This window comes from Nerophis ophidion, linkage group LG03 (assembly GCF_033978795.1).
Source record: "Nerophis ophidion isolate RoL-2023_Sa linkage group LG03, RoL_Noph_v1.0, whole genome shotgun sequence".
Lineage (NCBI taxonomy): Eukaryota > Metazoa > Chordata > Actinopteri > Syngnathiformes > Syngnathidae > Nerophis > Nerophis ophidion.
The window spans coordinates 39381440-39397313 of NC_084613.1; the positions used below are offsets into that span (position 1 = coordinate 39381440).

A 15874-nucleotide genomic window follows, 5' to 3' on the forward strand; every position below is an offset into this window, starting at 1 on the left:
TACTAAAAAACAACAACAACAACAACACTTACCTTCCACTATTTGAGTAACCTTTGTTCTGCCATTTGCGTAGTGTCGAGCGATCTCCGAATCCGGGAACATATCCTTCACGGATTTGTTGTAGACATCGGCAAATGAGAACGGGATGTTTCTTCCAGCTATTAGCATAGCCATCTTTGTCTCAGCATAAGTTACACCATCGGGTCTCCATTTTGCGAGGTGGCCCATAATACTGGGTTGTGAACGATGCTGCGTTGCAGACGCTTCGCTGACCGTTCATGACTGAGTATATCCGTTCGGCCACCGTGTTCAATGGAGAAGTCTATTCTACAAAATTTACAGGCAACATACCCCTTCCCCTTCGAACTCTCCTGGATAAAATGAAATTCATGTTTCTATTCGTTTTGGAACTTGTAAGCGTATTTCTTCATTTTGCTCGTCGACGGTATAATATATTGCGTTGTTGTCAATAACCAGGATAACCAGGCGACGTGATGAAGTTACTGTGGGCTTCAGAACAGACTCCCTAATGCATATGTTCCTTGACTGCACTTAAATGTAAATATATGTAGAATATATTCGTATATATATATATATATATATATATATATATATATATATATATATATATATATATATATATCACATATATATATATATATATATATATATATATATATATATATATATATATACATACGAATAATATATATATATGTATACATATATTATATAGTTTATATTATTTATTATTATCATTGTTTAGAATGAGCGAACTGTGGTGCTGAATTTCCCCCAGGGATCAATAAAGTACATTCTATTCTATTCTATTCTATGTACAGTAGATGGCAGTATTGTCCTGTTTAAGAGGGTCACAACATTGCTGAGTCAGGTCCGAATGGAGTTGGAGGGGGCGTGGCCTCCAGCTCCACCTGAATTTCGGGAGAAAATTTGTCCCGGGAGGTTTTCGGGAGAGGCGCTGAATTTCGGGAGTCGGGAGGGTTGGAAAGTATGAGTTATGTCCTCCTTTTGGTGGGGAAAATCTTTGCTGCTCAAGCTTGCCTCCACCGGCGATGGGTAGCACTCCAATAACCGTAACAGAATGTCCCCTTATTTCTATGGTGAGGACTACCAATCAACCTTCCTCGCCACCATGGTGGTTTTATAGTTTTGATTCACTTTTAAGAGTAACTCCACCTCATCGTCAGACCAAACAAAGAATTGTCTCTTCTTCACAACAAGAGCAGTCATTTTCTATACCGTCGCAGAAAGAATACACTTCCAGGTCAGAGGTGACTATATGATGCACGCATTTCTTTTTTCCGCGCATGCGTACTAGGTCGCGTTGTGCCGGCGGACAGAGGGAGGCGGGGGTCTTAAATGGTGGCATTGTTGTGTGTGGACACGGATAAGGTTCGGTGTGATTTACCCTGGATAACCTTAGAGTAAACGGGGCCTTAGTCAAATTTGCTACACCTCTCTGTCCTGGCTGCTAAGTACAATATGGCTAATTCAACAGTGCAAATACAAAAGTGAACAGAATCTACACCACATCTTCACACTAGTATGACAATGACAGTTAAGAATGCTACAATGTTACTTAAAATTGATTGTATAATTTATTGGTTTGTTTTATTTCTGTTACCTCCTATGGAAAACATTGTGTGTGTTCATTCAATCTTAGAGGTTATGCCATTGACCTTATGGTCATGTTAAAAATGACAAAGACAGCTCTAGCCTCTGCGGTCACATTGGCCGTGTTGAGCACCAGGCAGATTATGTGGGGACAAGTCCCAAGGTCTGTTTGGTTTGGCGCCTGGTCTCTCGCCGTCAATAGGCTGTTTGAGACAGACAGGCTTTGTGGTACCAAATTTATAGGTGGGGAGGTTTTTAAGCGGTAAACAGCACATCGAAAGCAAGAAACCAGTCCTACAAATAGAGGAGAATCCTTGGCCCTGAGAGTCTCTGGCCCACTAAATGAGTTGGGCATGATTATTAATGTAAATGAAGACCCATGAACCTAATAAAGACAACACCATTCAGTATGTAATGCAAACAGTTCATTTAAGCATGTTAGGGTGGTCACTTAAAATAATTGCACCCCACAAATTCCAGGTTGGCTACTTGTAAAGCGGCACAAAGCTCCTCTTGTTGTTGTCTTTCAACTTGTGCTCAAACTATTCCCCTGAGCTGAAGCCCTCGAGACAATGGAAACAGCATCTTAACTTAGCAACTGCTCTCTCTACAGCAGCAAGACAGTGCATATGAAACACAAGACGTGTTTGTTGTTGTGCTGTGTTGTTAGAATGCAAAGCATCAAAATAGCACAGTTGAGGAAGAAAAATCGGAACTGCGGTGTTTGTTTGGATGGCAAACCTTAGAGAGAACAGTCTTTTTTGCTCAATGTGACATATATCGTCTTGTCTGGTAACTGTTAACTAAGCCATGAATACCAATCACTGCCCAAAAAAAGTTGTACTACTTCAACAGTAGGGCTGAGAATCGCAGGGTATTTAACGATGCAATAGAACATGCGACATGTGGCTCACCATAACGGTAATATCTTGATATAGCAATACTGCGATGATAAACAAATCACTTTTAATATTCTACGGTAGATCTGTGTGTTTATAGAAGTGAAACAATAAAAAACAACAAATGCCAGCTTATATTTTGCAGCATACCTTACAAACAGCCAGAGTACGAACAATGATGATGTTTTCGTGCAATATAACTGGACTTTTTTGTCCTGTTTGACAAACTTTGACACACTTTAAGAAGATCAACTTAATTAAGTAGAACTATATCAAAAACAATAATTTGAATAGAAAAAACTAATAGTTCTCTTGTGAGGCAGTTTTCTTCACAAGGCTGGCTGTGCATGTTTATCATGCCGCTGGAGTTTCGTACTTTTGTGAGACACGTCTTACATCCTGCAAAGTCCCATCCATACAATAAAAGACATTTGATTTCAACTATGCTGGTGCTTTTTTCATTTTAACTTGACCGCCTGAGTCTGCCATTTCAGTGCAGTTGTTTGCCTTTTCTTCTTCTGTAACTTTCGGCCAATTTTTAGCCATTTTTAGCAAGGAGCTTCCTCTCAACACATAAAACTCCCCCCAAAAATTCCACATTTTGTTTGCCATTGCTTTTCTATTTTGGCGAATTATTGTCACGTTTGTCACTTTGACTAGTAGTGTGAACATACTCTTAGTGTCATGGAAAACCATGGATGGACCATGGAATGTACCCAGATGGTGGCACTGTTAAGAAATCTTAAAGTTAACAGAGCTTGATAGGCCAAACCCTTTAGCAAACAAATTCATTGGATTATAAAAAAACTTAAATTTATATTCCATTGTTCTGATTTATCAATGAGTGAAACAAAAACTACAAAATTACATAATCCGGCCTGCTTTGGGGTGCCCGGAACTATAAATACGCAAACAAAGTTGCTGCACAGCTGCGGCAGGAGAGCGCACATGAGAGCGGTGACGTGTGAGAGTTGAGATCTGTGTGACAGTGAACAGCAGAAAGATTCTTTATTTCTAATTTTTAAAAACGCACACGTATTCAAAGTGTAATTCCAATGTTACATATGCATTTATTTGAAAAAGAGAATTAAGGTTATGGCAAACAGAAAAATCATTCTTTATTTCAACGATGTTCTCTAAAATACGCATTAAGGCTATAGAATTTGTTTTATCTGATTATTCCCTAATCGAACAATAAATAGATTACTCCAGTACAAGAATAATCAATAGCAGCAGCCGTCAAAAAAGCATTGTATACACTTGATTTTTTTTCTTACAGAAATCTGACTCAGTTGCCTCTGTATAAAAACTCTTGTAACATAGAATTTTACCAGATGGAGGCACAGTAATAATGTGCCAAAGTAAGCACAGTTTTGCAATGTCTTTGATTGGCTTTAAAATGAAATCACACAGATCCACTTTAGTTCCCTCAATTCACAGCATGTAGGTGCATAGATTTTTTACTTAATGGGAGAACTTCATTAGGCTGAAACAAAACAAAGTCTACCGTAAATTTCCGGCCTATAGGTCGCAATTTTCCTCGCCTCTAACACTGCAGTTTATACAATGCTCCGGCCAATTTATGAGTTTTCACAATGTGACGGCAAAAAGCTAACAAAAATGCAAAAGTATTTTCTTTTCATTGCCACACAGATTAGGGCACTCACACACAGTGGACATGCAGAGACTTTGTCCGCCTATTTCAAGTTCCCTGTACTCTTTTATTAGTTACACTCATTTACTGATTAATCAAAGCAACAGAAAAAAGTCAAAACTTTTTTCGAATCAAATTAAACAATGAATCGTTGCATCCCTGTTCATAGGCAACGTAACACATGATAAATAAGCAAAAAACCCTTTGTCACAGATTTCTCACTCAAATCTAGCACTGGGCTATAAAACAGCTACCTTAAATTAAAACCAGCTTTTTCCTCAGTGCCTGTTTTAATTGTCACTCATTCAACACTGAACTTGATACACCGCAAGATTGGCCAGGAATCAAGGAGATGATCGCAACCAAACATGTGACGAAGAATGCCTCAAAGTTACCAACAAAAACAAAAGCCAGACTACAAGTTAGCAACAATTGGATAATTCCACTGGGATTTTTCTTGTTTCACAATCCTACAGACAGGACTGTAAACTAGTCTAAACATGTGCTGTGCAGCCTGAACAATGCTGTATTTCCTTAACCTTGGCCAGCACTATATTAAAGTAGAGCATGCATACTTTCCTCTGTGATGATATGTAGCAGCTGCTTATGATTCCCAAGAACTCCAAACAACAAGAAAGAAAGTAATATAAATAACGGTTACAATTAGATGCAATTGAAGCAGACAAAGCAAAAGATTAGAGTCACAAAAGTGAAGATGGTATTGTGATAAATCATGCCACTGTGGGTTAACTAAGCCTTAAAAGAATGTCAACGATTCTGATCCTTGTCCGGAGCTGAACTCCAAAGACCCCCTTTTTTACTTGACAGAAACAAGCGCTAAGATTCAGGCCTAGATTGGCAGGTTATATAAGGTAAAGTGCCTTTTGAGTACTGAGGGCCTGGCGGGTTGTCAGAGTGGAATGGTATAAACCAGGGGTCGGGAACCTTTTTGGCTGAGAGAGCCATGAAAGCCAAATATTTTAAAATGTATTTCCATGAGAGCCTTATATTATTTTTTAACAATGAATAGAACTAAATGCGTGCATTTTTAAGTAACGTCAACATTTTTGGAGTACAATAACTCTCATATTCTTTTTAATAACATTTTTATTCTGAAGCTAACCAGTAATAAATAGAATACTTCTTACCATTAATGCGCCTTCTTGAACAGATGCGTCAGAAAACGAATGGATGGATTAAAATGCAGGAGAATGTTTTGTATTTTGAACATTATTTTTAACTCCGATTACCAGTGGAAATATTAATTTCTTATCATGTTAAGCAATGTCAGCTAAGATTAATCTGAGAGCCAGATGCATCCATCAAAAGAACCACATCTGGCTCTAGAGCCATAGGTTCCCTACCCCTGGTATAAACTAACTAAACAGAAAAGTAGGGGTGTAACAATTGATCAATATTTTCATTGATCAATTTATATTCCTAAATTTCTAATTATATTGATCTGTGCTCAGCAAGTTTGCTTTCCAGAAGACAGGGATCGATCCAAGATTGTTTTAAAAGGGAATTGATGTACAAGTAAAACCCATTTGATATGTTACAAAAAGGAAAACATTGGATTTAAGAATGGTAGGCTTTATATGAAGTTTAGCACTTTTAATGATAAGGACATTACACGTTAAAGGGGAACTGCACTTTTTTAAATATATTTTGCCTATCCTTCACAAGACTTTGGAGGGACAAGAAGACAAATTATATTTTGTTGTTCGCAGTCTAGCATTTAAAAATCGGCTCATACTAGTTAGCTAACAATGCAGCTAATGGGAGCCATCAATTATACTTCTATATCATTTTAAAAATGCATTGAAAAAACGCTAACAATACTTAATATATGTTCTGTAACCTGTATAATAACCAAACTGTAGCGACATTGTTTTTGTAAGAGCGAATACAAAGGAATTTATTTCTAGCGTATTAACAAGTCGGCGTGCTACGGTATTAACCGTGAGCTAGTTACGGCAACAGTTTAGATAGCTTCTTTGTCAGCACCTGAATCGTGTTTGAGTTTGTAATGCACAACACAATGCGATAAGACACAAATCTGTACTGACTGAAAAACATGAACAATCTTATTACATTATCTGTAAAGTTTTAGCCCATATGTTATGTTTTATTTGTACACAGCTAGCTTGATAGTATATTCAATGTAGTTGTACTAACACGCATGATGTGCTGCGTGTATCATGGTTAATATTATAGTAACTTACTAGATGGACAGTTGTGTGTTTGGTCCAGTTGGCCGGGGACGTTTTTTCCTACTGATTTTGGGTAAGCACTCCATTTATGTCACCATGGCTTGGCTCTAAGCTCCACATTTGCAGCGTCCAAGTGACGCCGACCTCACTCCTCCCGGGAGCCTTTTGGCCATGGAGACCAGCTGCAGGGTCTCTGCTACACCAGAGTCTGTTTGGATGTACTGGAGGAGATGCGGATGAGGGGACAGGACTGTGGAGCTAGCACTGAGCTACTGGGACGGAGAGGCTTCGCGGTGTCTTGACTGGGTGAGCATGTGTCGGACACCTCAGTCACCTTGGACGTATCCTCGCTCATCCATGCAGACTGGACACTGGCCAAGAGTGGAGTCGGCTGTCTTGGTTGCCTTGTTGGGTCTGCTTCTGTCTCTGGCCATGCCCCCTCCTCCCCAGCAGACAATGGCGTGGAACACCGCAGAGGCCACCACAGTGGATATGTTTATTTTACTTTTTTGGGACGGCGTGGCGCAGTGGGAGAGTGGCCGTGCGCAACCCGAGTGTCCCTGGTTCAAATCCCACCTAGTACCAACCTCGTCACGTCCGTTGTGTCCTGAGCAAGACACTTCACCCTTGCTCCTGATGGGTGCTGGTTGGCGCCTTGCATGGCAGCTCCCTCCATCAGTGTGTGAATGTGTTTGTGAATGGGTACATGTGGAAGTAGTGTCAAAGCGCTTTGAGTACCTTGAAGGTAGAAAAGCGCTATACAAGTACAACCCATTTATCATTTATCATTTATTTATTCATAGCTGTATGTAGAAGTGTCTGGTTGTATCTGCTGCTTTAATGTCCTCTGTGTTCTTTGATGTTTGATGTTTCCCTCTTACACACATGGAAGAGGGATGTGTACTATGGCTATGAGTTGTTGTTGTTTTTGTTTTTTTTTTCCCTTGGCCTCAGTCTGCACCCCCACTCCAGGGCCTAGGCTAAGACCGATTTTTTAATTGTATTTTAATCTTCTATTTTTTTCTCCCCCCCCCCCTTGTTTACCTGTATGTCATCTTTTTTGTAAGGGGCGCTGGAAGCCGGCAGACCCGTCAGCGATCCTGTTCTGTCTCCCTGTAATGTTTGTCTGATCTTGAATGGGATTGTGCTGAAAATTGTAATTTTCCTGAAGGAACTCTCCTGACGGAATAAATAAAGTACTATCTATCTATCTATCTCTCTCGGCTTTCATCTGCTCCAAAGTTTCATTCTCTTTTTGTGTTTATTTCTGGAAAAAGTAGTTCATTTTCCACATGTTCAGCTTAAAAAAATAAGGTTGTGAATCCTCATCTTCCTTGTCTATTATAAAGTCTGCCATGATTAAAAAAACACTGATGTTTGTATGCAGAATTTGTTGCCGGAAGTCGGAAGTCTAATGCTATGGATACGGAAATAAATGTTCCTAGGAATTAGTTCAAGCAATGCTTAAAATTTCCAAAATATTGTACACACTACACATATTGGTATGAATGTGTTGGATACTTGTGAACGTTAGGCAAAATTCCAAAAAAGTGCAGTTCCCCTTTAAGTCTATTTGCCCCTCACTGGCCTCATCAAAACAAAAACGGTGGATAGCTCCGGTGGTCAATAAAGGTCACAACAAAAGCTAACGTAACAAGACGATATCATTAATTACGACACAAAACCTTTAGCTATAGCAAGATTGCAAAAGCCACAACAAAGTCAAACGACACAACACAATAATATAAAGCCGCAACACACCTTTAAGTTAGTTAAAGTTAAAGTACCAATGATTGTCACACACACATTAGGTGTGGTGAAATTTGTCCTCTGCATTGACCCATCCCCTTGATCACCCCATGGAAAGTGAGGGGAGCAGTGGGCAGCAGCAGTGCCGCGCCTGGGAATCATTTATGGTGATTTAACCCCCAATTCCAACCCTTGATGCTGAGTGCCAAGCAGGGAGGCAATGGGTCCCATTTTTTAACAGTCTTTGGTATGACTCGGCCAGGGTTTGAACTCCCCACCTACCGATCTCAGGGTGGACACTAACCACTAGGCCACCGAGTACAAAAGAAGTGACAGAGCAGCGCGTTAAAACGACGCATTGATTTCCAGAACACAAAGTGAAACGACAACAACTAGTAGCCAAGGAGAAGTGCTTTAATCAGAAACAAATAAATACAAGAGATGGATCAAGAGGAGGAGGTGGCGACTTGTCCATGGTGTATCTCGCCTTCTGCCCGGATGCAGCTGAGATAGGCTCCAGCACCCCCCACAACACCAAAAAGGGACAAGCGGTAGAAAATGGATGGATCAAGGGGGCTATGAAATATAAAAAGGGAGAAACCGACCTCATCAACAGGGTTGAGGGGGCATCACGCTTACGCACACCTGGGACACGGTCGTCCATCAGATACTGTAAGGCGAAGTCGAGGAACTTCATTTAGCAGGTAAATCTACTTTTAAAATGTTAGTTACTGTACATTAATTAAAAATTGCTTGAATGTTGAAAATGTGAGCAAAAAAGGTTTCTTCTTGCTAATTCAGTGATGATTGTATTTTATTCAGATAAGATGTGACTGCATTGGCCATTAATTGTCCTGTTGCTTGTTTATATACATAACACATTCATATCTAATTATCTTACAAAATATAACAGAATACCAGAAACCTAACATGCAGTGTTTAGTATACAGTATTTATTTCAGAGTCACATCGGTTGATTTTGTTTAGCGGAAAAGTTACTGAATCGATTTCAACTCACTGAATCGCTTTGGAACGTCCCTGAATTGCAATCACAAATATTGAATCGAATTGTTGTTAAAATTATTCGTAACACCCCTTATAAAAAGTAATCGTTCCATCCATTTTCTACCGCGTGTCCCCTTCAGTGGCGCAGGGGTGCCGGAGCCTATCCCAGCTGCATTCAGGCTGTAGGCCATGGGTGTCAAACTCTGGCCCACGGGCCAAATCTGGCCCGTCGTGTAATTTAATTTGGACGTTGAGGCAATATCAATTAAGCATTAGATCTGGTGTTACAGCGTCGGTGCCGCTGTAACACCGCATTCCCCGCTAATAGTCATACTTGCCAACCCTCGTAATTTTCCCGGTAGACTCCCGAAGTTCAGTGCCCCTCCCGAAAATCTCCCGGGGCAACCATTCTCCCGAATTCCTACCGATTTCCACCTGGATAACTATATTGGGGGCGTGCATTTAAGGCACTGCCTTTAGCGTTGTCTACAACCTGTCGTCACGTCCGCTTTTCCTCCATACTAACAGCGTGTCACATAATATTTGTGGCTTTTACACACACACACACACACACGCACATGTGAATGCAATGCATACTTGGCCAACAGCCATACAGGTCACACTGAGGGTGGCCATATAAACAACTTTAGCACTGTTACAAATATGTGCAACACTGTGAACCCAAACCAAACAAGAATGACAAACACATTCCGGGTGAACATCCGCACCGTAACACAACAGAACAAATACCCAGAACCCCTTGAAGCACTAACTCTTCCGGGAAACTTCCAGCAAACTGACCAATAATTAACGTTTTATTCATGCATTTTCTTTTGCTACTTCAAGGCTTGAATGTTTGGTTCATTCATTATTGTTATTTTATTTTCAAATTTATTATTAGCCTGTGGAAAAAAAATTGATATTTGCCTCAGAAGATTGCAAATAGAAAAAAAAGCATAACATTTGTATTTAAATTGTATTTGATATGCCATTGATATTTTTTTAATGATTAATATTATTATTTGAAACTGGATTTTGAATATCAGTAAAGTTATATAAGCCTTGCTTGTTCAATATTTAATGCAAAACTTGTTTGGGTCCCTATTAAAAGGTTAATTTGTTCAACATTGGCCCGCGGCTTTGTTCCGTTTAAAATTTTGGCCCACTCTATATTTGAGTTTGACACCCCTGCAGTAGGCGGTGTACACGGTGGACAACCTCATCACAGGGTCAACACAGAGCAGTAATATTTTCTTGAAATGTGGTCTGTCAGATTTGAAACAAGGAAGGTTTCAAAAAGGGTTAGTGAACAACGTAAAAGCACAACAATGTTATAAACTAGCATTCAGTTGCACACAGTCAAGCTTGCTCGGGGCAGGCAGGCATAACTGAAATTGATACACATCCGATACTGAGTCATTTTGTTGACAGGTGTTCTTAAATTCGGTTACTATGATGTAACGTTCACTGTACCACCTGTGAATGAGCGCCCACATCTACAGACATGTGACGAGTAACTGTCATGGACTGTTATTTAAGTGTTCATGTTATGTGACATGTCTCACATATAACAAGAAAACATTGTACCAACATACAAGCACAAGTCAACAATGTTACCAACATTCACTCGCACACAGCAAGACTGTATAAACAGATGTTCCTGAAGTAGCACGGAAGCATACACGTCTACTGTGGTGTGACGTTCATGGTACCACCTGTGAATGGGACCCCAAAGCACTACTGGGTAGAATGCGTATTTTGGATAGCCTTGGTGAAGTTCGTTTTCCACCGAACCTTTCTCACCTCTATTTTAGAGTTAAAAAATCAAGAAAACATGGCTCCACACTGACTCATCACTGCACCTTTTTTGCTTCGTCCTCCGCGGTGGCGGCGGCGGCAGACGTGTACGTGAGTGTGACCAGTGCACCACAATCCACTCACCTTCGTTCTGCCTTTTCCCCCTCCCTCTTCTTTTGAGCACAAGACGAAGACGAAGCACCGTATTTCCTTTCTTTTGTTGTACTCGAGCTCTCACGCGTCCGTGACATTAACAGCGCAGGCGACCCGCTTCTTCTCTATGTTGTATTCTAATGGCAATCGTGGAGCGTCCACTTGACTTTGTAACCCAAGATGGCCCCTCGCCTCCCGCCGAGGCGCAACTTAGAAGTTTGATAGAAAGTTACAGCTTTGCCTCGCTCCGCTATGCAGCTGCTGAAAGGATGAGCTCATTCGCTCTGCCTGCCTATCCTCTGCTTCCCTTCAAGTCTCGCGAGAAAGCCCGAGAGGAGAAAGCGAAACGTTCCCGTGGCAACAGGGCTGACAGGGCTCACCTGTGGTGTGTGTACGGCGGGAGGAAACGAAGAGCACTCACTCTGTCTGTAAAAGAACCAAACGGAAGTTATGACGTCGTTTCTTAATGTCTACTTGAAAAAAATGTGGCAACGAGCGAGATTTTTATATCGACCACTTAAAAGACAAATTTCAAAAAATTAAGATATAGCTTAGAAATGATTTCTAATCGTCCTATAAATTTGGAGACGCAAAGCTTGGTGTAAATGATCTTTACATAGGTACACATTATCCCCAGTCAAGTATCTCATGTAAACAATAATGCAATGCAGTGGAGTTCTAACCAAATTTTAACATGTTAAATCAAGGGTCACCAACGCGGTGCCCACGGGCACCAGGTAGCCCGTAAGGACCAGATGAGTTGCCCGCTGGCCTGTTCTAAAAATAGCTCTAATAGCAGCACTTAACAGTGAGCTACCTCTATTTTTTGAATTTTATTTATTTACTAGCAAGCTGGTCTCGCTTTGCTCGACATTTTTAATTCTAAGAGAGACAAAACTCAAATAGAATTTGAAAATCCAAGAAAATATTTTAAAGACTTGGTCTTCACTTGTTCAAATAAATAATTTTTTTTTTACTTTGCTTCTTATAACTTTCAGAAAGACATTTTTTGAGAAAAAATACATCCTTAAAAATAATTTTAGGATTTTTAAACACATATACCTTTTTAATTCCTTCCTCTTCTTCCCAGACAATTTAAATCAATGTTCAAGTTTTTTTTTTTTTTTGTAAAGAATAATAAATACATTTTAATTTAATTCTTCATTTTAGCTTCTGTTTTTTCGACGAAGAATATTTGTGAAATATTTCTTCAAACTTATGATTAAAATTCAAAATAAATATTCTGAGAAATCTAGAAAATCTGTAGAATCAAATTTAAATCTTATTTCAAAGTCTTTTGAATTTATTTTAAAATTTTTGTTCTGGAAAATCTAGAAGAAATAATGATTTGTCTTTTTTAGAAATATAGCTTTGTCCAATTTGTTATATATTCTAACAAAGTGCGGATTGGATTTTAACCTATTTAAAACATGTCATCAAAATTAAAAAAATAATCTTAATCAGGAAAAATAACTAATGATGTTCCATGAATTCATTTTTTTATTTTTTCAAAAAGATTCAAATTAGCTAGTTTTTCTCTTCATATTTTTCGGTTGTATTTTGAATTTTAAAGAGTCGAAATTGAAGATAAACTATGTTTCAAAATGTTATTTTCATTTTTTTTTGTTTTGTCCTCTTTTAAACTGTTCAATTAAGTGTTTTTTTCATCATTTATTCTCTACAAAAAACCTTCCGTAAAAGGAAAGAAAATGTACGATGGAATGACAGACAGAAATACCTAATTTTTATATATCTATAGATTTATTTATTAAAGGTTAATTGAGCAAATTGGCTATTTCTGGAAATTTATTTAAGTGTGTATTAAACTGGTAGCCCTTCACATTAATCAGTACCCAAGAAGCAGCTCTTGGTTTCAAAAAGGTTGGTGACCTCTGTGTTAAATCAATAGGTCTCTGACAGTGTCATCAAAACTGAGCATTACTATATTTGTAAGAGACAATATTTAATTGGACAACTGAAATGGCAATAGAGGCTACAACCAGTGTGGCCCATAGCAGCCATGAGGTGAGGAGTAGCGCAGAAGATCACTTCTACTAGCCTGCAGACAAAACCTAGACTGACCGTGTGTCGACAGACATAAGCAAACTCCATGAAGAGAGGATGATGTGTTATATAGTTAAGCAGTGTCTGTGGCATGCATATATCTTAGAAAGTATGCTAAACTATGGCAGAAATTCCACATAAACTAAATGAAGCAGCATGCAGACGATGCAAAAAATCCTGGGAGTAAATTTAAATTAAAGTGCAATAATATCGTCATAACATTAGGTAGACGTCTGCGACTTGTCCAGGGCGTACACCGCCTTCCGCCCGATTGTAGCTAAGATAGGCGCCAGCGCCCTTCGCGACCCCAAAAGGGAATAAGCGGTAGAAAATGGATGGATTGATTAGGTAGAGTTATTGAAATCATTTACAGGTTGCAGTCGAATAGATAGTTGAACGTCATTCTTAGCTTTTCTGATATGTTGTCTCATGCAATTCTAAAACATTTGATTGACTTGTTAATTGATTGAATTGTGCAGCAGTCGTGTCATGTTTATTGAAAGATTGCATCACAGGCACAGAGAAAATGTCTCCAAAACTGTTTTTGAAACATGTAAAACAAGCTTTGAAACATTTTCCTGCAACCAAAAATCTTGCAAGTGTGTGAGGTGAATGTTGATTAAAAGCATTGCAGCATCATATCTTTAATCAAGTGTATAGCACCATCTGCTGGCTAAGCAAACACACAACACATTTACTTTATTAGCTCAATTGAGAACAGAGGGGTTGACTTTATGCATCCACCACTTTTTAGCACTTATGGAGCGTCAGATGATATGTCTTTTGTGTTTTAAAAATATCACCGTCATGAAATAAGACTCAGACATGTGGATTAAAAAGTCCTCATTTTAAAGTTTTGGTTAGTTTTAATAATCTCTGAATATCAGGCTCTATGTTAACTGTGGGGAAGGTTTTGCTATATCTTTTAAAAGGCTCTCCCTCGGGTGCGATGAGGAACTTTTCAAAGTTCCAGGACACGTCCGTCCTATTAACAGGACTCCAAACCAGATATTTTGGGTCCTGCATGAGAGGTGTGGGGTCATCTTCAGGATATGGGAGTTTGTCTTTGAGATAGGCGAAGACGGGATGAGTGTTTGATCCGTTCACGTCACACTTCTCAAAGACGGTGAAGTTAGGTTGGAATCCTTCTCCTGGACGTACATGTTGGAGTGAATTTAGGATCTCGGCATTGGTACAATTCTCCTGTAAAAAAAGCATTTATTCTGTTATTTTTTTTGCAATGCATATTTCGCAAAAGTGTACCACACACATTTTACAATAAGGCAACTTGGTAAACCGTGCTCTCTGTTTTGGGGCAAACCAACATCTACAACAGAACTTTGTGTTGAAACTGGGTGACATGGAAGTTTTCCAATAAGGATACCAAAACTTTTTAAAATAAGCCATAAATTTATACAGGCTTCGTACAACTTTTTCATGGCCAAATTCAAACACTTTTTAAGAACTTTCAAGATACATTTTCCAGTTTTTCCAGCACCCTTTAAAAGGTGAAAACCAGTGTGAATCAATGCAAAGTCTTGTTGTTTGAGGTCATCAAATGCTGTCTGTAGGAAAAATATGGAAAATCTGCTAAAACCTAAGCCTAACATTGAATCAGCACTTATTAACTGAATGGGGCATAGAAAATGAAGCAGTGTTTCTGTAGACTATTCAATGTCATTGGTGTTTGCAAACGTTTGTTTGTTCGTAGCATCATTCCTCACAAGAAATAATTAATTAATATAGTTTACTTGTTTGATTGTATCATAATTCATGCATACATTTGCTCATTAAAACAACAACCTCCCGGCATGATGGACCGATGCACCACTGTCATTTTGGGGGCGACACAAAGCCGTATATATGGCACTGGCATGACAACCACCTAATGTAAGCGCTCATGCAAACCCAACAGAGCAAGCGCCTGGCTTTGATTTTTAAGGAAACGTATTTATTTTTTTGCCAATTTATAATTACCCTTTTGATTGATTGATTGAAACTTTTATTAGTAGATTGCACAGTACAGTACATATTTCATACAATTGACCACTAAATTGTAAGACCCAAATAAGTTTTTCAAATTGTTTAAGTAGGGGTCCACGTTAATCAATTCATGGTATTGAGTCAGACTGCCGAGAAATATGATGAACATTTACAAACACTTCACCCAAAATTCAAGCATTTTTCAAACCTTGAAAACAACATTAAAATCCAAGCATTTTCAAGGTTTTTAAGCACCTGTACGAACCCTGTTAATAACTAACTATAGTAACAACCTTGCTCAAGTGGCTTAAGGTAGTGCTAGAGATCAATGGTGCTCCCATGAAATATTCACACTACTCCAAAGTATACTCTGGTTTAATTTTTATAATACTGGAAATTGAGAAGATACAACTTTTTAACTGACCTGATATCCAAACTGGTTACAGGGGAAAGCCAGGACCACCAGCCGATGTGGATACTTGCTCTGGAGGTGGTTGAGCTGGCTGAAGTCCTGGCTGGTGGTGCCTCAGAGCGAGGCCACATTCTCTATCAGCACCACTCGCCCTCGGAACACGTTGAAGTCCACCAGGTCGCCCTCCAGCGTGGTGGCCTTCAGGTCATAAAAGGTCTTGACGATGAACGACATCTTCAGCAGCAGAGAAGTGCACATGAGGGAGGTTGGACCTTCATGTGAGGAAGTACCTGAGTGGTGAAGGAGGAGC

General features: G+C 39.3%; 2 protein-coding genes across 13 annotated transcripts in view; both read right to left on the minus strand.

The window, feature by feature from the left end:
- The window catches only part of LOC133549571 (signal-induced proliferation-associated 1-like protein 1), a 153532-nt gene extending 142119 nt beyond the window's left edge, over nucleotides 1-11413 (minus strand). For all 4 annotated transcript variants that reach the window (XM_061895115.1, XM_061895118.1, XM_061895117.1 and 1 more), the window contains exon 1: nucleotides 11097-11413. The gene's annotated coding sequence lies outside the window, so the exon portion shown is untranslated. The remainder of the gene's footprint in view (nucleotides 1-11096) is intronic.
- A 2218-nt stretch (nucleotides 11414-13631) lies between these two features.
- The window catches only part of gpx2 (glutathione peroxidase 2), a 47322-nt gene continuing 45079 nt past the window's right edge, over nucleotides 13632-15874 (minus strand). For 8 of the 9 annotated variants that reach the window (XM_061895120.1, XM_061895121.1, XM_061895126.1 and 5 more), the window contains 2 exons: nucleotides 15577-15798; nucleotides 13632-14372 (listed from right to left, as the gene is read on the minus strand). In XM_061895120.1, the coding sequence (XP_061751104.1) occupies nucleotides 14013-14372; nucleotides 15577-15798 (582 nt within the window). In that variant the 3' untranslated portion in view covers nucleotides 13632-14012. Of the gene's footprint in view, nucleotides 14373-15576; nucleotides 15855-15874 lie in introns of all 9 variants that reach the window. The other variant, XM_061895128.1, reaches the window with a different exon arrangement.